This window comes from Triticum aestivum, chromosome 3D, assembly GCF_018294505.1.
Source record: "Triticum aestivum cultivar Chinese Spring chromosome 3D, IWGSC CS RefSeq v2.1, whole genome shotgun sequence".
In the NCBI taxonomy this organism is placed as follows: Eukaryota; Viridiplantae; Streptophyta; class Magnoliopsida; order Poales; family Poaceae; genus Triticum; species Triticum aestivum.
The window spans coordinates 445,967,602-445,995,040 of NC_057802.1; the positions used below are offsets into that span (position 1 = coordinate 445,967,602).

Sequence of the window (27,439 nt, forward strand, 5' to 3'; positions counted from 1 at the left end):
CGATGATCTTTTCAACTTGCACTTCTTTTGCAACGCGAGGATGAGCTGGTTGTCGTCGAGGAATTTGATCAGCATTTTCTTCAGCACCATTTTCTTCAGTATTTTCTTCAGGTGCATTAGCTCGACGTTCTTCACGTTCTGGAATGAATTCTTCAGCAGATTCTTCAGTAGGAATGACATCCTCAGTAGCCTTGAACTTGATAGTTTCCTCAGGTGCTGGTTCATCTATCACAGAAGGTAGGTGCTCGCTTTGCGAGCCATTAGTTTCATCGAACCGCACATCTATAGTTTCAACAACCTTGTGAAGAACGTTGTTGAAGACTATGTAGGTGTGCGAATCCTTTCCGTAACCAAGCATGAAACCTTCATGTGCTTTCGGTGCAAATTTAGCATTGTGATGAGGATCTCTAATACAACATTTAGCACCGAAGACTTTGAAATAACTCACATTGGGTGTCTTGTCAGTGAGGAGTTCATAGGCAGTCTTCTTGAAGAATTTGTGAAGATATACCCTGTTGATGATGTGGCACGCAGTATAAATTGCTTCAACCAGAAGTGACGAGGCATCTTGTACTCATCAAGCATAGTGCGAGCCATCTCAACAAGAGTTCTGTTCTTGCGCTCCACGACGCCATTCTGCTGAGGAGTACAAGGAGCAGATAACTCATGAGTAATACCAAGTTCATTAAGATAGTCATCAAGACCAGAATTCTTGAACTCAGTTCCATTGTCACTTCTGATGTGCTTGATCTTCACAACAAAGTTGGTAGAAGCCCTCGAGGAAAATCGTTTGAAGACTTCCTGCACTTCATGTTTGTAAGTAACAATGTGTACCCATGTGTATCGAGAGTAATCATCAACAATAACAAAGCCATAGAGAGATGCGTGAGTTGTGACTGCTGAGTAATGATTAGGACCGAAGAGATCCATGTGAAGCAATTTAAATTGGCGAGTGGTAGTCATGATAGTCTTCGCTGGATGCTTAGCCTTTGTCATCTTCCCAGCTTCACAGGCTCCACATAAGTGATCCTTGAGGAATTTGACATTCTCAATGCCAATGACATGCTTCTTCTTCACAAGCGTGTGCAAATTCTTCATGCCTGCATGACCAAGTCGTCGATGCCATAGCCAGCCTTCTGAAGCATTTGCAAGTAGGCACACGGCTGGTTGCGGTCCTGTAGAGAAATCAACAATATACAAGTCTCCTCTCCTAAAGCCTTCGAAAACTTTGGAATTGTCAGCTTCCATAACCACAACACAACGATACTTGCCAAAGACAACAACCATATCAAGATCGCAAAGCATTGAGACAGACATGAGGTTGTATACTAAGGACTCGACAAGCATGACTTTGTCCATGTGTCGATCCTTTGTGATCGCAACCTTACCTAGACCCAATACCTAACTTTTGCCTTTGTCAGCGAAGATGATATGCTTCAGATGAGATGGAGATAAGGTAGCATCCATCAATAGATTCTTGTCACCAGTCATGTGATTTGTACATCCACTATCGAGGACCCACTCAGTGGCTTTGGGTTGATCATCCTGCAGATGAATTAGTGCAACTTACGAACTCATATACTTCATCAGTGAAGAATATGACATCAATTCATTAGATCAATTTCATCAAGTAATAGAACAGATAAAGCAGTATGAGGACGTGAGAAATGAAAGTTCATTTCTTCATGATGAGCCTGCGTCCTTTCAGGCACTTTTCAGGTCTCCAGCAAATTCTTCAGACGTTCACGCACGTCTGGAGACCTGACCCTGCAGAAGAGATTAGTTTTTTTTCTTCACCACCCATATCTGAAGGGGTGGCAAAGAGTTCATCACTCTGCGAGCTCCATACGAGAAAGGTGGCATAGAAGCAAATCCATTCCGTTTCACATAAGAGGAGTTAGGGTAAGCATATGAATAAGCAGAGAAATTCTTCGAGGACTTATGAACATAATGATTAGAAGAATAATGCTCATATTCATAGCCCCTAGCTCTTCCCCGCGCGAGAGAGAGTTGTTAGCACGATGATAATCATATGAGGACTTTGATCCTTTTGAGGAATATGATCCACGTGAGGAATTCGGTCCGTATGAGGACTTGGATCCATATGAAGAATTTGGTCCACATGAAGAATTTTATCTGGGGTTCCTATTCTTTACAGGTGGTGTCATGAGGACATTCACCTGAATACTTTCAAGGCACCTTTTGGGAACCCAGATTTTCTTCATAGGGGAACCGTTCCTGCAGTTAGTGCCAACATATCTAGCAAATACTTCACCATTCTGATTTTTGAACAGTTTATAGTTGGAGTCAAATGCCTCATGAGGAGATTCACATGTAAAGCCAGATAGATTAGATGGATCAACTGGAGGTCCCTTTGCAGCAACCCATGAGGTTTTGGGGTACTGCTCAGGCTTCCAATATGTACCATCAGCATTGAGTTTCCTCTCAAAGGCAATATCCTCTTTCCTAGGGTTCCTGTTGAGGATCTGCTTTTTAAGCACATCACAAAGAGTCCGATGCCCTTTGAGGCTTTTGTACATGCCTGTCATGTACAATTCCTTCAGCCCTGCATCGTCAGTGATACTAGCAATGTCCTCAGATGAGGAATTAGTGACAGCAGAGGCAGGTGAGGAATTTTTAACATTAGAAGCATTTGAACATTCAGGTGAAGAATTAGCAGATTCACATTCAATGCATTTCAAATATGGAGGAACAAATTCTTCCTGAGTAGGACTGATTTGTTGAGCAAGTAATTAATCACGCTCCTTCTGAAGATCTTCATAACTCACTCTTAGCTTCTCAAGATCTTGCTTTCTTTGAAGAAATTCATGAGAAAGCTTCTCATGATCAGATAAGAGAGTGTTATGTTGATCTTGAAGGGTGTCATACTTAGTATGAAGTCTCTGAAGACTTTCAGCCAAAACTTTTGACGGATCCATTTCTTCACCCAACATATCATCGCTCCTATTTAGCATGTATTGAACTTTTTCCAAAGCTCATTGCTGTTTAGTGGCAAGGGAAGCAAGTTTGACATAGCTGGGTCCAAATTCATCATCACTGGACTCGGATAGGTAGCATTCAGTTACCTCAGCACTTTTTGCCATAAGGCATGATGAAGAGGATGATGATCCTGGTTCAAATGTCATCGCTTTGAGAGATTCCTTGAAGTCCTAAAACCAAGGATCATGACGGGTTCGATGACCTTCATAGACCTCAGAGAGACGGTCCTAGATAAGCTTCGCATGATCGAGATGCATGATGTTCTTGAACTGATTTTGAGACAGACAGGAGCAGATGACGTCCTTCACCGTGAGATTTAGAAGAGTGTACTTGCGAATGTCATCAGCTTCCGCCATCTTGCATAGATCGGTCAGACCAATCTCTGTGACGGTCCACAACTCGCTGTTCATCGCCATGAGGCGCTTCTTCATCATGGCCTTCCACTTGGGATACTCGTGACCGTCAAAGATGGGGCATGACACAGTCTTCATTCCTGTGGTCGACATAACTAAAACTCCAGGCGGTTAAACCAAAATCACACAGAACAAGGGAGTACCTCGCTCTGATACCAATTGAAAGTGCGTTATATCGACTAGAGGGGGGGTGAATAGGCGATTTTTATGAATTCTTCACTGAGGAATTTGCCGGTGAGGAAATTCCTTAGCGAAGAACTACTTGCAGCGGAATAAGTACTCAGAAGTAAACATAACAGAATACAAGCATGGTCATCATGATGAAATGAAGACATGCATAGAGTACAAAAAGCGTAAACACAGGATAACACAGGATGAAGACAATCAGACTGAAGAAATTGAACTGAGGAAATTGAGAAAGTCTTCAATCAAAGTCTTCAAATACAGATATGACAAGCACACAACACAGTAATGAGGAAATGAAAGAGTTGAGGAAATAGAACCAGTTGGCTTGGTGAAGACAATGATTTGGTAGACTAGTTCCAACTGCTGTCTCAGTTGTACATCTGGTTGGAGCGGCTAGGTATTTAAACCTGAGGACACACAGTCCCGGACACACAGTTCTCACCATATTCTCCTTGAGCTAAGGTCACACAGACCTCGCCCAATCACTCGTGGTAAGTCTTCGGGTGACTTCCAAACCTTCACAAACTCGGTCACTCGGCGATCCACAATTCCTCTTGGATGCTCTAGACCATGACACCTAACCGTCTGGAAGAAGCACAGTCTTCAAAGATAACAAGCGTCGGATCCACGCAGGATCAATCTCTTCAGTGATGCTCAATCACTTTGGGTTTGTAGGTGTTTGGGTTTGGGTTTTCCTGACTCAATGATTTTCGCTCAAAGTCCTCGGAGGATGGGATGCTCTCAAATGACAAGTGTCAGTTTCTCTCGGAGCAGCCAACCAGCTAGTGGTTGTAGGGGGCGGCTATTTATAGCCTAGGGAGCAGCCCGACATAATAAGACATAAATGCCCTTCAATGATATGACCGTTAGGTGGGTAGATATTTTGGGACAGCTGGCACAAGGCAGAACAACGGTCGGAAATTTGAGTGCCAAATTCCTCGGGGCTATCATGTTCCTCACTGTGTAGGCAATCCGCACTGGCGAATTCCTAACTCCTCAGTCAGAACAAATTCCTCAGAGACCAGAAGAACTTCGTCTCTATCACTGAAGAATATGACTGAACTGTATGAGATTTCCAATGGCTTCACTCGAAGGGATTGGTAGGTGTAGGATTTTGAGTTGAGCATCACATGAAATTTTTTCCTTAGTATTTCCTCGACCCCCTTTAACAGTACGGTGTTTCCTATGACTCAAGAAAAAGAAAAAGAAACTATGAAAACAAAAGTCTTCACGCTTCATGTTCCTCGAATGAATACCAAGTCTTCAAGGTCACACCAATTTCTTCACTTTAAAAGTCTTCAGAAATCGAAAGTCTTCAGTCGAAGAACTTCATTTTTAGGGGTCGACTTTCTCTGTAAATATCAAACTCCTCATAGACTTATAGACCTGTGTACACTCACAAACGCATTAGTCCCTTAACCTATAAGTCTTCAATACACCAAAATCACTAAGGGGCACTAGATGCACTTACACCAACATGAGTCCACATATGCTCAACCAAATCATATTGCAGTTGCACGTGAGTTTCCCAATCACGCATGTCTTCATGAAACTGAGTAAACTGCTCAAATGTTGCCGCTACTCCATGCTCAGGCACAACATTCTCACCCTGAAACTGAAAGCCTTGATCGTACAGACATTCCGGGCGCTCGTCTTCTACGGTCATATTGTGCATGATCACACAAGCAGTCATCACCTCACAAGAAGGAAATGCCCGCTCTCTCGGTTACGATTCAAAGCCGGAAGGTGGCCCGGAATGGAGCCACGGAACAACGGCCGCTGGTTGTTGAGGTGGTGATGGACCAACACGGCAGCCAATATCTCCTCCTCGTCGTCGGACGACGAATCGTCGGAGTCGCAAAGGAAATTGTGGAAAAAGAACTCGTTGGCGGAGTCCATTTTCGTACCTTGGCAAACTGTCGAACAGCTTGCGGGCGTCGAAGAAGGAGACGGCCGGCGAGGGGAGACGCGGCGCCCACAGACCAGCTAGCTGCCCTGCCGGCGTCCGACGAGCGTGCTGGTCGGATGTGGCGGGGGCGGCGAGGCGTCTTCTTGGTCGCGGGCGGCTGTGCGGTGGGGGAAGCGGCGGCGGGAACCAGTTTGCTCCCCGGCGGCAAAACGGCGGCGGCGGGTGACTAGGGGCAGGGGTGGCGTTGCTGGGCGGAGGTGGAGGCGGCGGCAGCTGGAAGAGTCGCCGGCAAAAATGGGCGGCGGCGTCGGTGACGGAGGAGGCAGGGCGAGGGTTGCTTGTTGGCCGGGGGGGTGAGAGGAGAGGCCAATGTGCCACATACCAGCGGGCCCGGGGACAGGAGTAGGCGAGCGCGCGCGCGTCCGTCGCGTGTTCGCGCCGACGCAAATCAGGCTCAAAAATGGGTCGGGAATGGATCGCCCGCGGACGAAAAACGGACGCGCGTCCGTTTGGGTCAACGCGTTGGGCCGCCTTTTCTGTCCGCGCCGACCCAAACGGACGGCCGCGGACGAAATGGGTCGCCCCATTGGAGTTGCTCTTATTGCCTCGAGGGCATATTTCCTTCATCTTCAAGGAGGACGGGTCCGGCTACGAGGCTCCGAATGACGAGGATCTCACGCTCCACATTGCCATCGAGCGGTCGCGGGTGGACATTGGCGGGAGCTTGAGCTCTGCGCCGTCTCTAGTGACCCGGCAACGCATTGCGGCCAATGCGGAGGCCCATTGCTTTGCGCGCCGCGCCAGAGCCGTCAGGCGTGCTACTCCCCTTCCCCTTCGCTGCCAGCTCCTCTCGAGCAGCGTTGGGTGCTCACGCCCGCGCAGAGCCAGTGGATGAGGATGCGGAGTCGGAGGCCAAAGCCTCCCGCCGTGAGAGGTAGCGGGCCACGCAGAGGGCAGTGGAGGCTGGCTCCTCCCGCACATGCACGAGATCCGCGCTATTAACCCGGTGGAGCAGCTCCTCTGCGATGTCCTTGCCGATCGTTGACCGGCGGAGACGGACGCGAGGCGCCTCCGCGGCAAGTAGCGAAGGCGCTCCGGCTTGGCATCGAAGAGTTGGAGTGCCTCACGATGGAGAAGGAGACCGCTAAGGTCAAGGCGACACGACTCGTGAAGGAGCAGGCCCCCGTCATGAAGTCTCGCCGGCATCATCTCGTCGTCGTCGGACAACGGTACCATGAGCGCAAACCTCCGGACACGGACGCCTGCACGGAGGACTAATACCACCGCCGTGGTGACCGCAAGGGGAAGATCTTGGCGAGGAAATGGTGATGTCTGCCGCCCCGCTCCGTCGATCTAGTTTATTTTGTACCTAGTTTAATCTGCCCGCCGATAAACTATGTCCCATGAACTCTATTCGATGAACTCTGTCTTTTGGATTCGATTGTGCTATATATATGTAGGTTTGATCCACGTTGCAATTTTTATTTGTGTAGTTGCATGGATTGCATGGATTTGGTAGACAAACGTTTGCGGAGCATGACTTTGGGCAAGGATAAATGAGGGTGATCGGTCACTGTCCACGCATTTCACAGGCTCGTCCGTGGATGTACAGGAGTCACATTTGACAATCTGGATTGTTTTTTTAGGGACGTATATAGCATCCTGACTGTAGAATGTAGATGCTCTTAATGCTGACTACGGTGCTGGAGAAAGAGAGGGGGTTGCTTCCACCGCGGCGGCGTTCCCCTTGCACCAGGCGGCTACAGTCAGCAGCGGCTCAGCCCGAGGTACATCCAAGGGGAAGGGAAAGATGCGCGTGGACACGAGTGACGCAAGCGCGGACGCAATGAAACGCAACCACCGGTGGGTTTCTTTTCCGTCCTTGAGCACGAAGACGCCAGCCCGGCTGCATGTAGGCCTTGACCGGACCAAATCCAACCTACTCTAGTACTCTGCTATAGTTGGTTCTACTAACCGTACGTGCGCCATGAGCCCATGACAAGTGTTCCATAACTCTGGTTGGTCAATGGTCAGAGAAGTTTGTCGAGTGTATGTATCGACAAACAGCAGGAGAGGAGGCTGCTGTAGAGTAGAGTGCTCCTATTTTGCTCCGCCGTGCACGAGGTGCATGCATGAACATCCTATATGGCCATGTACCTCGAGTCTGATCGGTGCAGCGCTGGAATAGGGGCGTTGCTCATGGCACGCATGTACGGATGTACCAATGCGCGAAACGTCGCTCGTTGTGCTGTCCCCAGACAAATATGACGCCTTTCCCGTTTCCACAATGGTTGTGTCAGCGGATTTGCAATGACCCTTGGACGGTGCGGTGCTTGGGATGGTGCGGCTTTTGACGGCGCCGGAGCATGGTTTAGATAACCGTGGCCATGCCAGACGGAGGGGCTGTTGGCCCGCTTCAATGTGGTGCAGCGGGCGGAGTTGGTTTCTCGGGACGCGACGTCCATATTAAAGCGGCGGCGACGTTCGAGGGGTCGCGTCCGTATGCGCCGCCTTCTCGTCCGGTCAAATCACGGCATCAACACCGGCCGCTACATGTTCTGGGCTGGCATGAAGGCGGCGTGACGCGTGGGATGAAAAGTGCGGGTGGGTGGTTTTGGTGGGTCAAGACGGTAAGATGAGGGCTTGGGAGCGGTCCGGACTCCTGCAAAGCCCCCCATGTTTGTCTGCGGTTTGCAGAAGAAATCGCGTCCGGACCGCGCCACAGACTGATACAGGACCGTGTTGGATGGCTTCTGCGGTCCGGACAACGCGGCCAGACATATGCAGGTGGTTTGCGGGTCCGCCTTGAAGATGCCCTAACTATCGCCGAGGAAGAAATGTGTGTCGAACCCCCTCCCCCTACCTTCCTCGTCTGCGTCATTCCCGTGAGTGGCCAGCCGGGCATCGTTCTCCTACACCTCTTCATCCCTGATCTCCCTTCTCCCCTCCTCGCCGCCATCGGAGGGCCCTGTTGGGTGGAGTCTAGGCGACGGTGAGGCTCTCGTTCCTCCCATGCATGGCGGCGACGCGTGACGTGGCACACGGTCTGGAGTGCGGTGGTGGGGCTACTAGCCACGTACGCTGATGCAAGCGTGGTGGCTGCATGGGAATGGCGGGCGCGCTTGTGGTGGCATCGCCGCAAATCAGGCTCGTTGGCGGCCATGGGCAACGACCTCTTTGTGAGCGCAGGGCATGGATTAGGAGCTACTGTCCCCCGCGTTTCACGGCGGAAAAACGAGCAATCACGCACCCTCCCTCCTCGTTTGTATGCTTTTGCCGACCCTGTTTGACTTTGAAAAAGTGTGGGGTAGGGCACTCCTGCTTTCTTTTGTTTATATTTTTAACTTTGAAAACCGTTCACGAATCCCAAATTTGAAAAGGGTGTCCATGATTTTAAAAAAAATATGAAGTTCAAAAATGTTCACGAATTTGGAAATGTTCATGGATTCCGAATACGTTCTAAAATTTCAAAAAATGTTCTTAGTTCCAAAAACTGTTCATGAATTTGATTTTTCTGAATATAAAAAATAAAGTTCATGAATTTCAATTTTCCCCATATTTTTTTTTGAATTTGAATAAATTTTCTGAATTAAAAAAATGTTTCTAAATTTCAAAAAAAGTTCATGATTTTGAAATTTGTTCCTGTATTTAAAAATGTCACTAGATAAAAAAATGTTCATGAATTTGTAAAATATTTCCAAAATTCAAAAAAATATTATCAAATTTAAATAGGTTTACATTTAAATATTCGTGAATTCAAACAATTTTCGTGTTTCAAAAAATTTCACGAAATAAAAAATAAGAGTAAGAAAAAAAATGCAGGAAACCCCCGATTTCGGAAGGTTCTAGGACCTTTCCAAAACTGGAAGAGGAGCCTTGCTAAATGGACTGGCCAAATTGTAACTAGCAGGCCACTACAGGTGCGCGTTTGATTGACATTCCCTGACCAACCTGGGAATGAGAGATCCTATTCCCCTACCTATGTGTCGAATAGCCACGAAATGCGCAACCCCTGTCCCTCCTGCGTTTTGGGCCGACCCTAGTGCATGGAGGGGCGCCCCTTTTATTTTGTTCCTTTTTGGATTTCAAAAAATAGTTCTAAAAAACTAAAAACTTATTGGGTTTTCAAAAACAGTTCCAAAATTCAAAAAAAAAAATCTTCAGGAATTTGAAAAAATGTTCAAACATCCAAACAGAGTTAGTGATTTAAAAAACATGTTCATGATTTTGATTGTTTTTCTGGAAAATAAAAAATTCCCACAGATTCAAAAACATGATCACGATTTTTTTTTAAATTGCGTATTAAAATAATGAATTCAAAAAATGTTAACAATTTTAAACAAATGTTTCAGGAATCAAGAAATGTTAACAGATTCTAAATATTTGTTGTTTTTGAAAAGAGTCTAAGTATTATGAAAATATTCATCATTTTCAAAAAATGTTCATGAATTTAAAATATTCATATTTTATGAAAAGTATTTTGGAATATAAATTGTTTGCAGGTTAAAAAATGTTCTTAATTTTGAATTTTTTTCTCATATTCAAATAGTATTTGTTATTTGACTTTTTGGGAAGAAAAATGAAGAAACCCACAAAAAAGTGAAAAACGGAGAAACCCGATAAAGGAAAATGAAACCGAAGAAAACCAATGCAAAAAAAATGGGAACAAAGAAGCTGAGAAAGAAATAAAGAAAATGAGGAAGAGCAAGAAAGAAACCAAAGAAAAACAAAAAAAAACACATTGAAAACTGAGAAAGAAAAGAAAAATCAGTGAAAACTGTGAAGAAAACAAAGAAAGCCGGTGAAAGAACGAAGAAAACCAGAAAAAAATGATGAAGATACAGATAGAAATAAAAGAAAACATAAAAGAAAATTAAAAAAAAAAAACTGGCCCGAAGTTGTTCGTGCACCGCACGAGACTATTGATGTGAAACAATTGTAAGGAAAGCAAATGAATGATCTTTACTGATGTTGGTGATTACAATATATAGTCCGTGAACGGACGTTTCCTACAGACACGTCGATTGGAGCAGGCACGAGTGGAACGGACGTTTCCCGAGCGTACCGAGCGAACCGCCTTACCCCTTCGTACGTCTGTTATGGTTAGGAGAGATTAATCCTTAATTAACACATGGGTTAATTAAATCTCAACACTCCCCCTAATCTCTGCTATCCATATAAGTATCACCGTCATCTTCTTGATAACACTCCTCCAAAAACCTTATAGAAAAAATAAGAAGAGTACATAGTACACCATGAAAAACTCCTTCTGAAAAACCCAGTGGGAAAATAAGGAGAAACTGACATATCACAATACTTGTATTACTATTGCCTCATTAAAAACCTTCTATGAGAAACCATAGGAAAAACTCATAAAGGAAAAGAGCGCAATATCAAAGATCCGGAGATCTCAAACAGGTTATCTTTCAGGAGTGCACTCCCCCTGAACCTTGCAAATAACAAAGTCATCTCATACTGGTTCCATTCACATATTTCTGGAATGAAGAACATGGTAAAGACTTTGTGAATAAATCACCAAAATTATCGCATCGCTTTATTTGCAAGATATTTATCTTTCCACCGTTCTCCAACTCATGGGAAGAAAATACTTCCAGAGCTATACACATTCGAGTGTTACTCTTTATAACCCGTCTGCATCTGCGTAATACAAACACTTGAACTTTCAACGAAGTTAATCATTCTGAGAAGTCACATACATCGATGTGATGCTTCATACAAATCAATGATTTCAGAATGACTAGTGGATGCAGCCACTAAAGTTCGTTTTTTCGACTTCCAAGAGAAGGTCACACCTTCATGCTAGGAGATAAAAGCCAGTCTGTGATCTAGGATTATGGGGATGAAATATATACCCAGCATCACAATATCCAACCACGGTCATATCTTGATTTTTTATCATAAAATAAACCAAGATGTTGGTGTCCAGAAGATATGCAAAAATATTCTTCACACCAACCCAATGCCTTTTAATCAGTGATGCATTGTATCTAGCCAATAAAGTCACTGCTAATGACATACCAGGCCTGGTGCAGTTTGCTCTATACACCAATGCTCTCATTGCACCGTGATATGGAAACTCACGTCCGAATATCTCTTCATCACTATTGTTAGGACTTAATGGGTCCTTATCTGTAGTAATCCAAAGATCACAAAAGCATAGTCCTCTGATGGATATGACTTATCCATGTTGAACTTTCAACAATCTTTTGGATAAATGTAGACTGATGAACAAGTATTCCCGAAGGGATACACTCAAGTTCCAAACTCAAGCAACATTTGGTCTCAACCAAATCTTGCATCTTACACTCCGTCTTAAGATGATATGATTGCATCATGTATCTCTTGTGTAGCTCCAGTGATAATTAGATCATCAACATACACAGAAAACATACCAAAATCCCTCTTTGGATTTCTTGATGAACATACATGAGCAATCATCATTGTTCGATAATCCTTCTAACAAAGGAACTCACTCAGTCGGTTATACCACACCCATCCCAACCAGTTCAAGCCATAAAATGACTTCTGAAGCTTTACACAATACATGTTGTGATTTAATTTGAAATCTTCATTCCCTCAGGAACTATCATATAGATATCCGAATCAAGTGACCCATACAACTATGTAGTCACAACATCCATCAGTTGGATATACAAATTCATTATTCACTGCCAGTGATATTAAATATCGGAATGTTATTTCACTCATAATAGGAGAACATATTTCATCATAAACGATGACCGATCTCTGCGTAAACCCCTGTGCTACAATGCTCGCTTCATGTCTCACCACCTCATTGTTTCGTTCCTCACATGAACAAAAACCCATTTGCTCCCCTAGGGAACAAATTCAGAGGAGTGTGTATTACTGATCAGGTCAATACCCCCTCTTCTTGAGAGCGAGGGCATCCTCAATTGCTACCTTCATTTGGATCAACTAGAGCATTTTAGACACTCAGCCATGCATGGACTTAGGTTCTAGATCCAATCCAAGGTCTTTTTGCAAATCATGAGGATAAATAAATGTCGACATAATGTAGTCTTTATTATATGATTCTCCCGAATCCATATCCATAGTGGAGATTTCATCATTACCTTTTGACTCTTTGTGATTTCCCACAACAGTTGAGTCAAGGTCTTCCGATGTCCCAGCAGAAAAATTTGTGTGCACACTAGTGCTGGGTCCTGAATGTGTCCAACATCCTTCAGGTGTCGTTCAACCCTTGGTTGAATATCAACATGATGTTGACCTGCATTTACTGTTTGAGGATTCCTCATTCCCCTTGAAAGCTTCCATGAAGCCTTGTCCTCTTGTGTCCAGATTCCTCCCCCTCATCAGTGGCCGAGTGGACCTATGGGTCACATACACTCTCTCTGACACACTCACTATGGGAACATTTTACTTTGTGACACCTATATACTTAGTAAATGCAAATGGAAGATTATTTGCGATACATTGCAAATTTATAATCTTCTGAACCTCTAGTCCAGATTCATTCATACGTGGACCAAAGGACTAGATGTCTATTAACATCTCATTCAATTTCCCGGCATTCAATGTGGTTCTTATCTCCCTCTAATGCCGGGAAAATGTCCTCATCAAAATACAACCAGTGTACCGGGCCATAAACAAGTCCCCTTCTAAGGACTTCAGGTACTTTATGATTGACGGAGAATTGTACCTCACATAGATCCCCATTTCTCTATGAGGGCCCATATATGTACGCTGCGGTGGTGAAATCGGTATGTATCCAACACAACCGAATTATCGTAGATGGGAAATACTTACTCATTTCCACGTACTAACTGCAACGGGGAGACCATATAATATGCAGTTTGTCGAATTTGTATATGCAGTACGTAAAAATGCAATATCCCCAACCAGATGTTGGGAGATTACAATTCTGTAGGAGCAATCTTGTTATCAACTTATCCTCTTGACAAGTGATTCCGCAAGACCAATCTGGGTATGTACACAAAGTACCAATATGCTCCACAGTTATGCCTCAGTCTAGGCAGTAATCATCAAATGCTCACGAACTAAATTTCGCAGCATTATCCATTCCGATGGATTTTAGCCCGTGCCCAGGATGGTTTGCTCTCAAATTAATGATTTGAGCAATAAGCTTTGTAAAAGCATGGTTCCTTATGGAAGTAAGACACACATTGGACCATCTCACTGATGCATCCAAAAGCACTATGAAATATGTAAATATTCCATATAACAGTTGAATTGGATCACATATATATCACCTATCCAAAGAAATCTAGTGGCTCATCCTCTTTCATGAGATAAGATGGCCTTGCGATCAGTTTCCCAGTTTGCACACATCGTGCATACATAATTCAATGAATTTGGAAAATTCACACCGTTAGATTGTGTCCAATTGAACCATCAATAATTTTCTCATCCTCCCAATACCAGGATGACCAATGCAATCATGCCATATCTTGAACTTCTCAAGATTCTAGAAAATTATCTTATACGCCAATGCGTATCCAATTTAATGTATGTATAATACAATCCATAATATAGAGAAGCATTTACTCCAGGATTTCATTCAAATCCTTTTTGTTGAGTCATGAGTAGGCTCCCAACCTCACTCATTATATGAGTTTCAACATAGAAACCATTGCGGATATCCTTATAACTCAGCAAGGTACGAGTAGAATCTTGATGCATGAATGCATCCATGATTATCATATAGTACCCATAGGGAGTGCAATTATGGCTTGACCAGAACCAACAATTACCCCATCACGACCAACAATTTTCATGATGTTTCCACTACTCTTATCAAGAGTCTAGAAATACTTAATCTCCCTTAGTATCATGTTAGTAGACCCAGTTTCTACTAACACATTTTCTTCTCAATTGGATTATTCCAATAGGTTTCTATAGAGAAAGAAACCAATTTGAACATATGATGAACTCATATAGAAATAATACATAGATTATAAACTATATATGTCAAAGGACATACCACAAGCATCATGTCTATGACATAGTTATCATATTATGTCGTTGGACATAATTTGTTTTACACTATGTAATATGTCTGTGGACATAATTCCAATGTCTGACAAATCCAAGAGACTAAATCTGGTCTCCATATATGTCACTAGAAGTGAAGTCCACTAACATGTCATCGATATTTAGTAGTGGACCTTCCTTTCGCCAAGAATACTCCTGGTTGCCAACGTTCTGAGGAACGTTTAGGAAACTTTCAACCATCGGGAAATCATTCTTATGTTTAGTGAAGTAAGCTTCACATTAGTTCTCATGAGACTTTTGCCCACTTTTGCCCTTGGCAATTGATTGCATGCACAGATCCACCAAATGCTTGGAAATATCACATGTCCTTGCATTTAGTTATACAACCACTCGTATAGCAACCACCAGAGTTGCTAGCATTGTCATTTTTCTTGAAACAACTTTTGCTCTTTTCAGCTCCATTCTTACTCTGCTTCTCATCATGTCTCCACTTCCTTTCACAAATGACGAAATTGTTAAGTCAAAATCCTCATACAAGGATTGAAAGTGGAGATCATTTCTTCGACGAGAACGACATCTAAAACTACACTATTGCAGAATCACAACTTTCAGTTGTTTTGATGCATATCAGAGTTGTAAGTTGCCACTGACTCGAAGTCATGAAATCAGACGAGCGTCCATTCCATATGCACTATAGGTATCATCGCCGCTCTCTATTGATCCCAACAGATCAACGTGTAGGTGATGTGAGATGATGTGCGATTCAACATACTACGCTGTATTAGCTATAGCAGGAGCCCCTGAGCAGGTGCGATTATGGTGGAACTGAGATTCAGGCAAACTCAGCAAATTCATTCTGGATATGTCCAACATATCTTGCATGAAATATTCATGCTCATTAATTTACTCTCTAGTAAATTAATTTTCAATAATCAACATGTAGCAACCATCAAATTGCCTGATCAAATATGTTGATACACTAGTGTGCTTTACGATACAGTATTATACATGAAATTACTATAAATACACATACATGCGAAAACTGCATAGCCAAATGCTAAAACAGAAAAGGAAAACATAAAGAAAAATGGTCATGGGCCGAATCTGCACAACCCTAACCAGTGGGCACAACCCACATGTTTTTTTCGTTCTCGCTTCCTTTTTTCTGGACAGACATGGGCCTTTGGCCGTTCGTCCTTACGTTCGGCCCATGGTCCCGCACCGCCCCCAGATCGGATAAGGCAGAGACGACGGGAGGGTTTCGGCCCCCAATCCCGATCCAAACGACGGCCAGTCTTCTGCCTCCACTGCGACCGTGCTGGAAGCAGCGCTTCCTATTTCCTCTTCCTTCTTTGCCTCCCTCCTTCTTCCTCCTCCTCCTCCACCGTGTTCCTCCCTTTTATTTCTCCTCCTTCTTGTTCAATAGCAAATGTACTATTTTTTTTCTTTTATGTGAAATGCCATGCTAAGAATTATTTAGCCACTGTCCTATGATGTATAACAATTGTGTCACTGCTTGTTCTTTAGTATGTATTTGTTGTTGCCACGGATCAAATGTTGTGTCCATCATTTATTTTCCTAAAACATGAAACACTTATTTATTTTTATTTTTTAGATGGGTTGACAAGAAAGTGACGACGACTAATTGTGAGAGAAATAGAGCATCTGTTGTGACTGAGGAAGATTCAATCCAGTGTAGCAATATGTTTGATGCTGTGCGTGAGATTGCAAGTGCTATCAACAACACGTACCATGCAGAAACGCACCCCCAATTTTTACAAGGCTGTCATGGACCTTGAAGTGTTTCCTCTTGCCGGACAGTTGGTTGTTTTGGACTATCTCATGAAATTTAAGGGAAAATGCCGTAATTTAATGAAGATGGATTGTGAAGTTCTCAAAGCATCATCCCAGTGTACCTTGGAGAAGAATCCCAATCTTATTTGAGTTGATATTAGTTGTAGTATGTTGAGAAACTATCTCTTTTGTAATCCCTCTTATAAGTTGAATTTGAAATGAGGTTATGTAATATGAATTAGTGATGTAATGGTATATTGTATGATGTTTTATTCCTGAGATTATGTTGAAATTTTGACGCTACAATGTTGAGATTATATGTCGAAATGATGATGCTTATTGCTGGAATTATGTGTTAATTGTTTTTTTTTTCATATTTACATATTGTCAAAATGTTGATTGAATATTGTCTGCATAGTCTTGTTTATCATGTATCTGTAACTATTGTGGTATCCTCACCATCTTCAGAGGAGGTAACCACATCTGACTAAGATACAAGCTGCCAAACACAATCACGACCCAGCATGTGTTTAGCTGCAGACTACCAAACAAAGTTTGAGCTCAACATATTTTAGCACGTACGTCACTACCAAACGACAGCAGGGGCGTGTTTGGTTGTCGTAGTTATTTTTACCTGCATTGCATGTGTCTCTCAATTGGGCCCGATTGAGAAAAAAGGGAAAAACATCATCTGCACATCGTTTGGTTGCCCGCATCTAGGTTTTTGCATTAGGGGCTCATTTTTGGTATAGCGTTTGGTGTCCTGCATTGGCTCGGCTCATGCAACTACACGTGTTTGGTTGTATAGATGGGATATGATTAAGAGTTAATAGCTATACATAACACACCGAGTTACACATTACCATGGCGACTACGGTGGACGGTGACGACGACGCAAGCAACTAGTTTGTCGCTTCTCGTCGGACACGGCGCCACCGCCACCATCCATCATGTCAGATGGCGTCACGACCCACCGTGTCAGATGGCGTCACGACGAACTAGTTGCTTGCGTCGTCGCCACAGAGAAAGTCCAGGCAGAGGGACGAATAGAAAGGCGGTGAGGCAGATAACAGAGAAGAAAAAAATGAAGTGCGCGCGCCCTGGCTACGGCGTGCAGCATGTAGGCGCGCATGACGAACATGGCGACGACCAGCAGCACGAAGGCACCGATGGAGAAGGCAAGCGCCGAGCGGCCCCTGCCGTTGTAGAAGCACAACTCCACCTGCGCCCCATTCCTGACCACGGTCATCAAGTAGTTGGACACCTGTAGCGAGCCAAGAAGCCCAAGAAGCATCAACACGAGCTAACTAAGCTAGCAAAGCCGATGGAGAGGAGGACGAGAGGAACAACACCGGTAGTGGTGCCAGTGTAGTAGGACGCATGAGAGAAGGCAGAGAGGCAGCGACGCCGTGTCCAACACGACGAGCACATAGTTGTGGGTGAGTGATCCCGCCGACGACACGATGAACTAGTTGCTAGTGTCGTCGCCGTGAGAAAGTCCATGCGGAGGGACGGATAGGAGGGCGCCGAAGCAGAGGACAAATGATAAGAAATAAAGTGTGCGCGCCATGGCGATGTTAGTGCAGTAGGATGTCAATGCGACGATAACACCAGTATAGCAAGTCGTGAGAGAGGAGACCAAGAGGAACGACGTCGACAGTGACATCAGTGTAACAGGATGCGAGACAAAGAGGAACAATTAAGGGGTGTTTTAAACCAGACAACCCGAAAGTCGTGCGAAACTGCGAGATGAAGCTATTGGTCAAAAGGAAATTCAAACGGTCGACTGTGCGCGACGAATTTGACAAAACTCGTAAAAATAGCTCCAAACATAAACATGAAATTAAACATTTACAATGGATGAAACTACTAACCGATCGCCTGAATGGAACCACAACATCAAAGTGCTTCTTTTTCGTGTAGACCTTACCTTGAATCAAAACACCACTGTATAAATTAGAAGGAACAATAAGTGAATAAGAATAGGAGTTAAACAAATAGACCATATGCAATGTCACCTTCACCCATGTATCAGACAAAACAACTGCATCAATGGACCAATCCAGTCTGGCCGAAATTGCTGATTTGGGAGTTACCAGCGATACAGACAGAGAGGTGCTTTAGGATTGATGCTATGCATGCCCAACAGTGAATGCAAGCAACCATGCAAACAGGCTAAATTCTCCGTGCGCGGGCATAATTGAGGTGTATGCGGGCAACCAAACACATCATAGATGCATGTACTCAACATGTCTACACTCAATATACATGACTTAGGGGAACAACCATGCTAGGGTGGAAATGCAACTAAACACCCTAAAGTGCAAGAGAATGAAGTCACTGTTCTTCTAGTACATATTATGACAAACTAAAGGGGTAGCAGTATCGATGGCTGAAGAGATAAACGCACCATTGGTCAGCGAACTCCCGCAAGATGAGCACATTGGTCACACAAGTGTCAAAACGTGGAAAACGGGTCAGTTTGGTTTGTTTTATGAGCAAACGGGTCACTCCCGTCTCTTTAGCCGTTGCCGCTGCCCACATGGCGTTGTGAGTAAGCGGTGGCTTGGTGTAAATTGCAAGAATGCCCTAGGAAGAATAGAATGTTCATTACTGACCCCTGAGCAACCGCCCCACCCCCGACCGTGCGACATGGCGGCGGCTGGGTGCCCGTCGGCGGCAACCTCAAGCCCGTCGGCTGCTTCCGTAGGTTGCGGTGGCGGAGAGGATGGCGAGGTAGCCGGACCCCCTACAGTAGCTGCGCTGGCTGACGACGACGACGAATCTGCGGACGCTGACAGCGGCGGTGATTGTGGTGAAGCTGCCGCCGGCGTGGTTGATGGCGCTGAACTGCTTCCTCGACGACGGTTTCCCTGGGATGATGCTCCCGAGTATGGTAAGATCTTCTCACTGTTTCTCTTCCCCTTCTTTCTTCCTCTCAGCAGTATTTTCTAGGGTTTGTAAAATTGAGGATTTTTTGTTAGAGATTTGGATGAATTTAGATTCAAACAAGTGGTTAGGGTTTAGTTGCCACTGGAGACGTTTGTAGTTGTCAGCAAAGAGATCAATTTATATTTATTCTTGCAATGCAGGTGATTGCAGTGATTTATTTAGATTAGTAATACATCACAATGGATGGTTCTGTGGTGTTGGATCGAACCGTGTTTACATGCAGGAATCAATTGATGTTTTTGATGGCTGTGACAAGGGCACATTCTGTTGTGCTGTGGTGGATTGGATGATCAAGCAACTAGGATATGATGTGCCAGCCATGGGGTTTCCAGTGTACTGGTTGGATCCTGGCAAAACTGTTGTAGATGGTTTGAAGCAGATGCACTTTCAAATGCATGCATTACCTATGGCAGATTCAGCTTGTGCAAGAGGTGGCCACAAGATGCATGTGTACATTGATCATGACAATGTTCTTGAGAAACAACTTTGGGATGATGTGCTTGTGCAGCCAGTTGAGCTACCTAAAGTAATTAGTCCTTGCAAAAAGGAATTTGAGACAGAGCACATACCAGCTAGGAATTGCATGCCTACATTCAGTGAGCACATGTTGAACATGATGTCAGGTGGATATGGAGAGTTCTGCAAGGACAACACATCCATGTCTGCTAGGAGGAAATTGAGTACTGATTTTGTGAAAGAAGAAGTTGTCATGAAAGAGAAGGGGAAGGAGAATTTGTTTCCTGAGGTGTTAGAGCAAGATCAATTTGCTGTTGAGCAAGAAGAGGTAATAAGAGAAGGGGAAGAAGAGGACTTTGTTTGTGAGGAACAAGAGGAACTTGCTGGTGATGAAGAAGAGGAATTTGGTGGTGAGAGTGAGGAGGAGGAACTTGCATATCAATCAGACTCTAGTGTTGATCCAGATTTTGCAGATTCTGACTATGATTTTGAAGCTGGAGATGACACTTTGTTTGATAAAAATGTTGACACTTCTATCCCAGATGACATAATTGCTGCAGCTAGGAAAGAGGTGAAGGAAGAACCAACTGTGGGCATGTGCTAGGTCAAGCAACACTACAAGGTGGCAGCAAAACATGTAGAGGTTCAAGGTTGATTGTCCTGAAGCACATGCTTGGTTAGATGAAAAGAAGCCCTCAGAGTATTGCAGAGCTTTCTTCGATGATTTTGTCAAGTGTGACATACTTAGAAATAATTCATGTGAAGTTTTCAACAAGTAATTATATAATACTAATCTTTTCTACTTCTAAGTACTTCTACTTATTAAATGTCTATTACTAATGTTTAGTACTGCTCAAGTAGTTGGATATTAGAAGCTAGAGAGTTGCCTATCCTGTCTATGTTAGAGAACATTGCTTGCAAGATAGGCACAAGATATGTCAAGATGCAGAAAGAGGCTCAGAAGTGGACTGGTCAGATTTGTCCAAAGATAAGACAGAAAGTTCAGAAAAATGCAGATTATGCAGCAAATTGCTTTGCTACTGAATATGGAAGGTCAACTTTCAAAGTTTTGAGCAATGGTGTTAGTTACATTGTAGACTAAACATGAGAGCTTGCACTTGCAGAAGATGGCAGTTAACTGCCATTCCATGCAACCATGCAATAGCTTGTTGCAGACATGAGAGAATAAAACCTGAACAAATGGTATCGAGCTGCTATTCTCTTAATGCTTTTATGCAAGCTTATGGTCCAAAGGTGAAGCCTGTTAGAGATAAATCTGAATGGGAGCATGCTAATGCCCCACTAGTGAAACCACCCTTCTATGAGAAGGTTGTTGGTAGACCATCAAGCAAAAAAAGAAGAAAAGGTCCTGAAGAAAATGAGGATGGTACAAAGTTGAGCAAACATGGGGTCACTATTCATTGTGGATATTGTGGTTATGAAGGTCATAACAGGAAAGGATGCCCTAGATTGAAGGAGATTGCAAGGGCAGAAGTAGCACAAGCAGCACAATCTCACACCCAAGTAGCACAAGAACCAACAGAGGTGCAAGATCAAGCAAGACCAAAGAGAAAGAGAAGAAGAACTGTGCAAGAGCAAGTGGGCATGCCAATCTCCATTCCAAACCCAAACAGAGGTCCCACAATTGTTGATGAGAATGGAGATGCTGATATTCCTGAGATACTACAGGTAATATGCAACACACTATTTAATGTTTAATGTTTTGCAGAAGAAGTACTAATACACTATTTAATGTTTTGATCAGCACATTGATCATGTAGAACTAGATCTCAGGAAAGATCCTTCCAATGTGAAAGAATCTATGATATCTCAGCTGGCCCATGAGGTGAATTCACAAAATGCAACACTTGATGTTCTGCTTTTTTATGTATTTCATGTTTTGATCAGTCATCTATGTTATATATTGCAGGCACCAAAAATTGTATTTGAAGATATTGAGCCTTTCCCTATGGAATCTGCTTTTGTTGCACAACATAGAGCAAATATTCCACCACCAAGGAGAAGCACCGTTACAGCTGATCAGCTCAGAGGTCAAACAAGGGATAGGTCTGGAAGAAGAACAGTAGCTAGAGCTGCAGCTAGTGCAGTGAATAGGAGGGGTGCAAATCAAAGAAGAGAAAGAGGCATCACTAGCAACAGTGCAGCAGCAGGAACATCAGGTGCTGGAGGGTTTCAATTTCTTCTGTTTGGAGAGAGAGGAGGAAGAGCAGGAGGAAGAGGGGGTAGAGGAGGAAGAAGAGGAGGAAGAGCAAGAAGCATGGCAGGAGAGGATGAAGAAGAGATCAACAACACACAATCAGCACCACAAGACTGATATCATGCTTTGTAATTCAGTGTTGTCCTTGTTTCAGTGTTGAGGCTGCGACCTCTTGATCGTTTGACAGTCTGTTGTGAACTGCTTTACTTTTGGTAGTGTTCCAGGCCTTGGAAATGTTTCTACTTTAACCTGGTGTCATGCGTTGGTTTTGTTAATGAAACCTGGTAGTTTGGTTTGTGCAGTACTTTCAGACTACTTCTCTTTTCAGTACCAGGATCTCTACTATCAACTACTTTCTTTCACACTAAATGCATACTACATATAGGTTGACAACACAAATTGTGAACTAGTTCATTTCACATAAATTGCATAGTGCATACAAGAGATAAACCACAACATACAGGATACAACAATAGCAGGTCTTTATACAACAAACTGGTTACATCAGGTCTGGGTACATTTGCTCTTAAACACAAAGGCTACAATGCCACAGTAGAACACAACAGATACATAGATCAGATGTTGCATCTACATCTTGAAAAGACCACCTGCACAGCCATCTGTCCCTGGACCTGCAAATCCATGCCCACCTCCAATGTATGCCCTCTCTGCCCCATCAATTGTACCAGGATAGCAAGTACAAGTGTGACAACGAGCACTATTGGATTCATCGTCGTAATCGTAAGCAGGCGGCAACTCTGTTAATATTGGGCTCCGATCTATAACCTTCAGAATATGGATCTTCACAACATGCAAAACTGTTGGCTTCTCGAGTGTCAGGTGACTGGTAGGTGGTGAAATTGGCCCGTCAGAGTCTGAGGTTGGATAATCTTGGGGTAGGTCAGGTTCTGGCAGCTCCACTTCACATAACTTGGGCACCTTGTTAGGATTTTTCATCCACGCTTCAACAACGATGAAACAACGATCATTGGGCTTCACCATCTTAACGAGATCGCCGCCGAGACTGCTAACGAGCTTGCCAACAAACTCAACCTCCCATGCTTCTTGCGGCAGCCCATCTAAGCTCAATCTAGTTAAAAACTTCAAAGACGACGCCTCGCCACCCATCCCACGGTGCCAATGGCTAAACTGGATCGTCGCTCCGCCGGCGGTAAGCTTACGGGAGTGGTAGATGAGCACCCGAGTGCAATCCTCGCCGGACCGGAACCGCACAAGAAAATCCGCCGGAGGGGAACATACCTCGACCATGATGTGGTCGCGGGAGAGGCCGCATTGCGACTCCAAAGCAGCAACCACCTATGCCGGCGACACGGGAGGCCGGTGCCCTTCCACTGTACCCACCAGTGCACGACCACGCAACTTCTCCTCCACCCGGTACATCCCCGGCGTGCGCTGGAGCACACAGCGGCCGAACTCAGGCCTCAACTCTGGCTCGCCGAGCCTCCAGCCCTCCGCCAGGAAGAAGACACTCCCCTCCCTGTTCTCCGGCCGCCAGCTCTCTCCCTCGAACTGCTCCATCTCGAGCTAAGTGACGGCTGCGGCAGACCGAAAGAGAGGATGAAGTGAGAAGAATGCTAGGGTCTTGGCACGAATCGGGCTGATTTGGGGATTTTGACTGGGGAGGGGATGCACTATTTGCAAAAAAACGCAACCGAAAATACTGACGGGGCCGCATTGCATAAAGGACAAAAAACTGATAGTGGGCCCAATTTGAGTCAGCCAGCCACGTCGGCCCCGTCACTGCTCGAAACGGGATATTGACCAATTTGCTCATAAAACAAACCAAACTGACCACTTTTCCACGTTTTGACACTTGTGTGACCAATGTGCTCATCTGGCGAGAGTTCGCTGATCAATGATGCGTTTATCTCTTTTCATCTGAAAAGTAAAAAAAAAAACGCGGGAAACTAACCTAACACCAGGTTAATACTAAAATAAACCGGAACCTGAAATGCCTAACAAGAACGAACTAGTGAGCTCTTCTCCCTCCGGGAGGAGCAGAGCATTTGTCGCTGGCTCTGACGACGCCATCGTTGCCGGCGAGCATGAGGTACTTATCCTTCCTTGTGAGCATGGTGCATCCGTAGCCGAGCGCTTCCCCCATCTTCCTCTGCACGAGGTTGGCCAAGTCGGTGCTAGGCACCTCCCTCCCCATCGCCGCCGTGGTGCGCACCCGCTCCAGGAACTGCACCGTGTAGCACATCCTCGGGTTCACCATGTAGTAGAGCGGGTCGAGGCACTTGAACCCGCCCGCCGTCGTCGCGTAGAACATGGCCGTCTCGACGGCGATGCCGACCGGGACAACGTCGTCGCTGAGCTCGGCGAACAGCGGGCTGAACCGCAGCAGGTACGGCTCGCGGCAGGTGGTGCCCTCGGGGCAGACGACGACGAGGTCGCCGCGGTCCAGGAGGCGCGCCATGGCACGGCCGTCGCTGTCGCGGTCGCGCGTCAGCCGCACGGTGCGCCCGATCGGCGAGATGAGCTCCGACAGCCGGCTGAGGCTGTAGGACACGGCGCGCACCTGCCGGTCCAGCGCCACCGACACGTACACCGGGTCGATGAGCGTGCGGTGGTTGCACACGAACAGCTGCCCGCGGCCGCGGCCGTGGCCAGGCGGGGGACCCGGCCGCTCTCCCTTGAGCCGCCAAGACATGCCGGTGGCCGCCAGGATGGGTGTGGAGTACCTGTACGGCACGGTGAGCGCGACGGCGAGACGGGCGGCACCCAGGGCGGCGCCGATAGGGAGCCACATGAACATGGCCAGCGTGCTGCCGGCGGTTGGTCGGAACGCGAGCCGGCCGTCGTGGAACACCATGGCCTTCGGGTACTTGGCCCTTGGCAGCGCTTGCCACCCGGGCTTGTCCTCCTGCGTCACGTGGTAGACCTCCTGCTTGTGCGTACATACACAAAGTAAAGGGTCACAAGTTTCCGGCACGTAACACAGTACTATGTATACTAACTAACTACAGTACGACGACACATGAGAAAATAAACAATTTTGTACGATTTGGACATAATTCCCAACCGTTTGATGCTACTTTGCGCGGCTACTTTTGCATGCAGTAAGGTGATTAGGCTCGTCCGTGACAATGCAACTACTTGTGCAGGAGACCAACTGTTTCATTGAAGAGATGACAGGTATCATACTACTGCTCCATGGAGTACTTTGTTAGTTCATGAATGATTCCACGGTCAGGCGGGAATTTAATTATCACGACCGACCTAGCAAAAAGGGTAAACCAAGCATGTACTCCTACATATAAATGATTCCACGGTCATCACGTAGGGCACCTACTATTTTTACAGATGAAATATCTGAATCGTGAGCACTTACTACCTCCTCATATGCCTAATTTTGTAGCTCAAAATGTAATGTTCTTCCAGTAAAAAAAAAACGTCTTAAGACCATCATGCGTGCCACATGCTAGAGTTATAAATTAATGGAGAAAGAAATTTCTTTAATACTCTGAATGTATTGATTGCACAAAATAAAAACTTTGTATTCACGTATGACAAGAAACATAAAACAAATCATGCATGAACTGGTTTTTTTTCCGAATATCCCTTGTTTCTAACACAGAAAATGCAAGTAATAAATTTTCATATGCAAAATTGGGTGTGGCTAGGTCTTAGTTTATTTAGACTTAACCAAGTTTTAGTCAAGTGATATAGTATAAGAAGAAAAAAGAAAAAACTGAAAAGAAAAAAATTGTACGAATCTCCATGCAAAATCAAAGGACGATAACATTGACTGAGACATCGAGACTTAGCAAAACTTAAATAATAATGGTACAGTAGTGCTCCGTCTTTTTATTATTATTATTGTATAAGACATTTTAGATATTTTAATATAATTATATACAGACTGAAATGATTGAACAAAAAGACTAAAACATGTTTATATACATCCAATTTTGAAAAAGGTTGAAACATTATAATAGTGAACGAAGCGATAATTCATCCTGGAGCCCGGGCTCAGCTGCTCCCGGTCAGTAAAAAATTCAAAACAAATACTAGAAAAATTCAAAAAATTCCAATTTTTTTGTGTGGTAGATAATTTGATGCGTGAGGTCCGCACCAAATTTCAACTCATTTGGATATTTGAGTAGGTCTCGGCAAAAAAGACAAATCGGGTCAAAACAGTTCATAAACAGTAAACTTTTTTACAGACCCCGATTTTGTCTTTTTTGCACAGACTTGCTCAAATGTCCAAACGAGTTGAATTTTTCAGCGAAGCTCACGCATCTAATTATCTACCACAAAATTTTTTTAGAATATTTTGAATTTTTTTGTATTTGTTTTGATTTTTTCTGTGAGCGTGGGTGCAGCTGAGCCTGGGTGCAGATTCGCCGCACTCTGAACGAAGGAAGTACCTTGCAACAAAGTGGGAGAGGATGTTGGAGAAACTCCAAGGAGCCAGAGAGGCCCACAGCATCACTCTCCAGCATGATCTTCTTCTTCTCCAACGCCACTTCTTCCTCCTCCATGAGACCGGTGTAGAACCCACAGACCACCTTCATCCGCCTGCCGACTACCACGTCCGCCCCGAGATATTCCCACAGGAACCCCTCCACCATCACCCTGGGCATATTCGTCACGCAGACCCTCCTCTTGGCGCCTCTCATCGCCTCGAACCCTTCCACGGCCACGTCCTCCATGAACCACTTGGGCAACACGGCGCGGCCGGCGCGGAACCGGCTCTCCTGGAGGCCGCAGAAGGCCGCCATGGCCATGACCCTCAGCGCCAGGTCGCCGCCGATGCCCACGCAGCAGAGCAGAGGGTAGAGGAGCAGGAGCACGGCGCCTCGCAGGAGCCCTCCCGCCTCCAGCGCCACGAGCATGAAGTAGGGGAAGAGGCCGGAGGGTGACGAGCGGAGGAGGCCGCCGTCGACGTCGACGACGAGGGTCCGCGCCGCGGCGAGCCTGTCATTCGCCATGGAGAGGTGCTGTCGCTGCAGCGGCGAGGATGGGAATCCGGCGGCGGCGCTGCTGCTACCCTTGCTGCTTGAGAGCCATGGCCTCGAGTGGAAGATGAGGGAGAGCAAGGTGGAGAAGAGCCTCTGCGGCAGCTTCTTCTTGGCCATGGTCGACGTGCTAAAGTTTGTTGGTAGAACGCTCCCCCTTCGCCACCGGCCGGGTGTTTAATATGCCAGTACTGGAAGCAATGGCCGGGCGGATTGGGCTGGTTGGAGAGAGGTCGGTGTATGTATGGATGATGGATTGCCCCTTATATCGGCAACTACAACCAACGAGAGCTCTCTCGTCTCTGGTTGAAACATGCATGGTATGCGTTATATCGTAGTACGTAGCTATCATGCATCTGCCATGTGTGACGGTTCGGCGAGGAAACAATTGACCAGCCAGTACCCTGAACGGAAACTGCACGGACCTTGAAGACACGTACGTATACGTACGTACGTACGTACGTACTGATGTAGTGATAAGTGGGATCGTACGAACATTGTAGTGCAAATT

At 45.2% G+C, this 27,439-nt stretch overlaps 1 protein-coding gene across 1 annotated transcript; it reads right to left on the bottom strand.

Annotated features, from left to right (window-relative positions):
- Window positions 1–23,782: 23,782 nt before the first annotated feature.
- LOC123079549 (probable glycerol-3-phosphate acyltransferase 3) lies at window positions 23,783–27,205 on the bottom strand. Its single transcript, XM_044502330.1, has 2 exons — window positions 26,338–27,205; window positions 23,783–24,851 (listed from the first exon to the last, which is right to left on the bottom strand). The coding sequence occupies exons 1-2, from the start codon at window positions 27,046–27,048 to the stop codon at window positions 23,934–23,936; spliced, it is 1,629 nt and encodes a 542-aa protein (XP_044358265.1). The 5' UTR covers window positions 27,049–27,205; the 3' UTR covers window positions 23,783–23,933.
- Window positions 27,206–27,439: the final 234 nt, after the last annotated feature.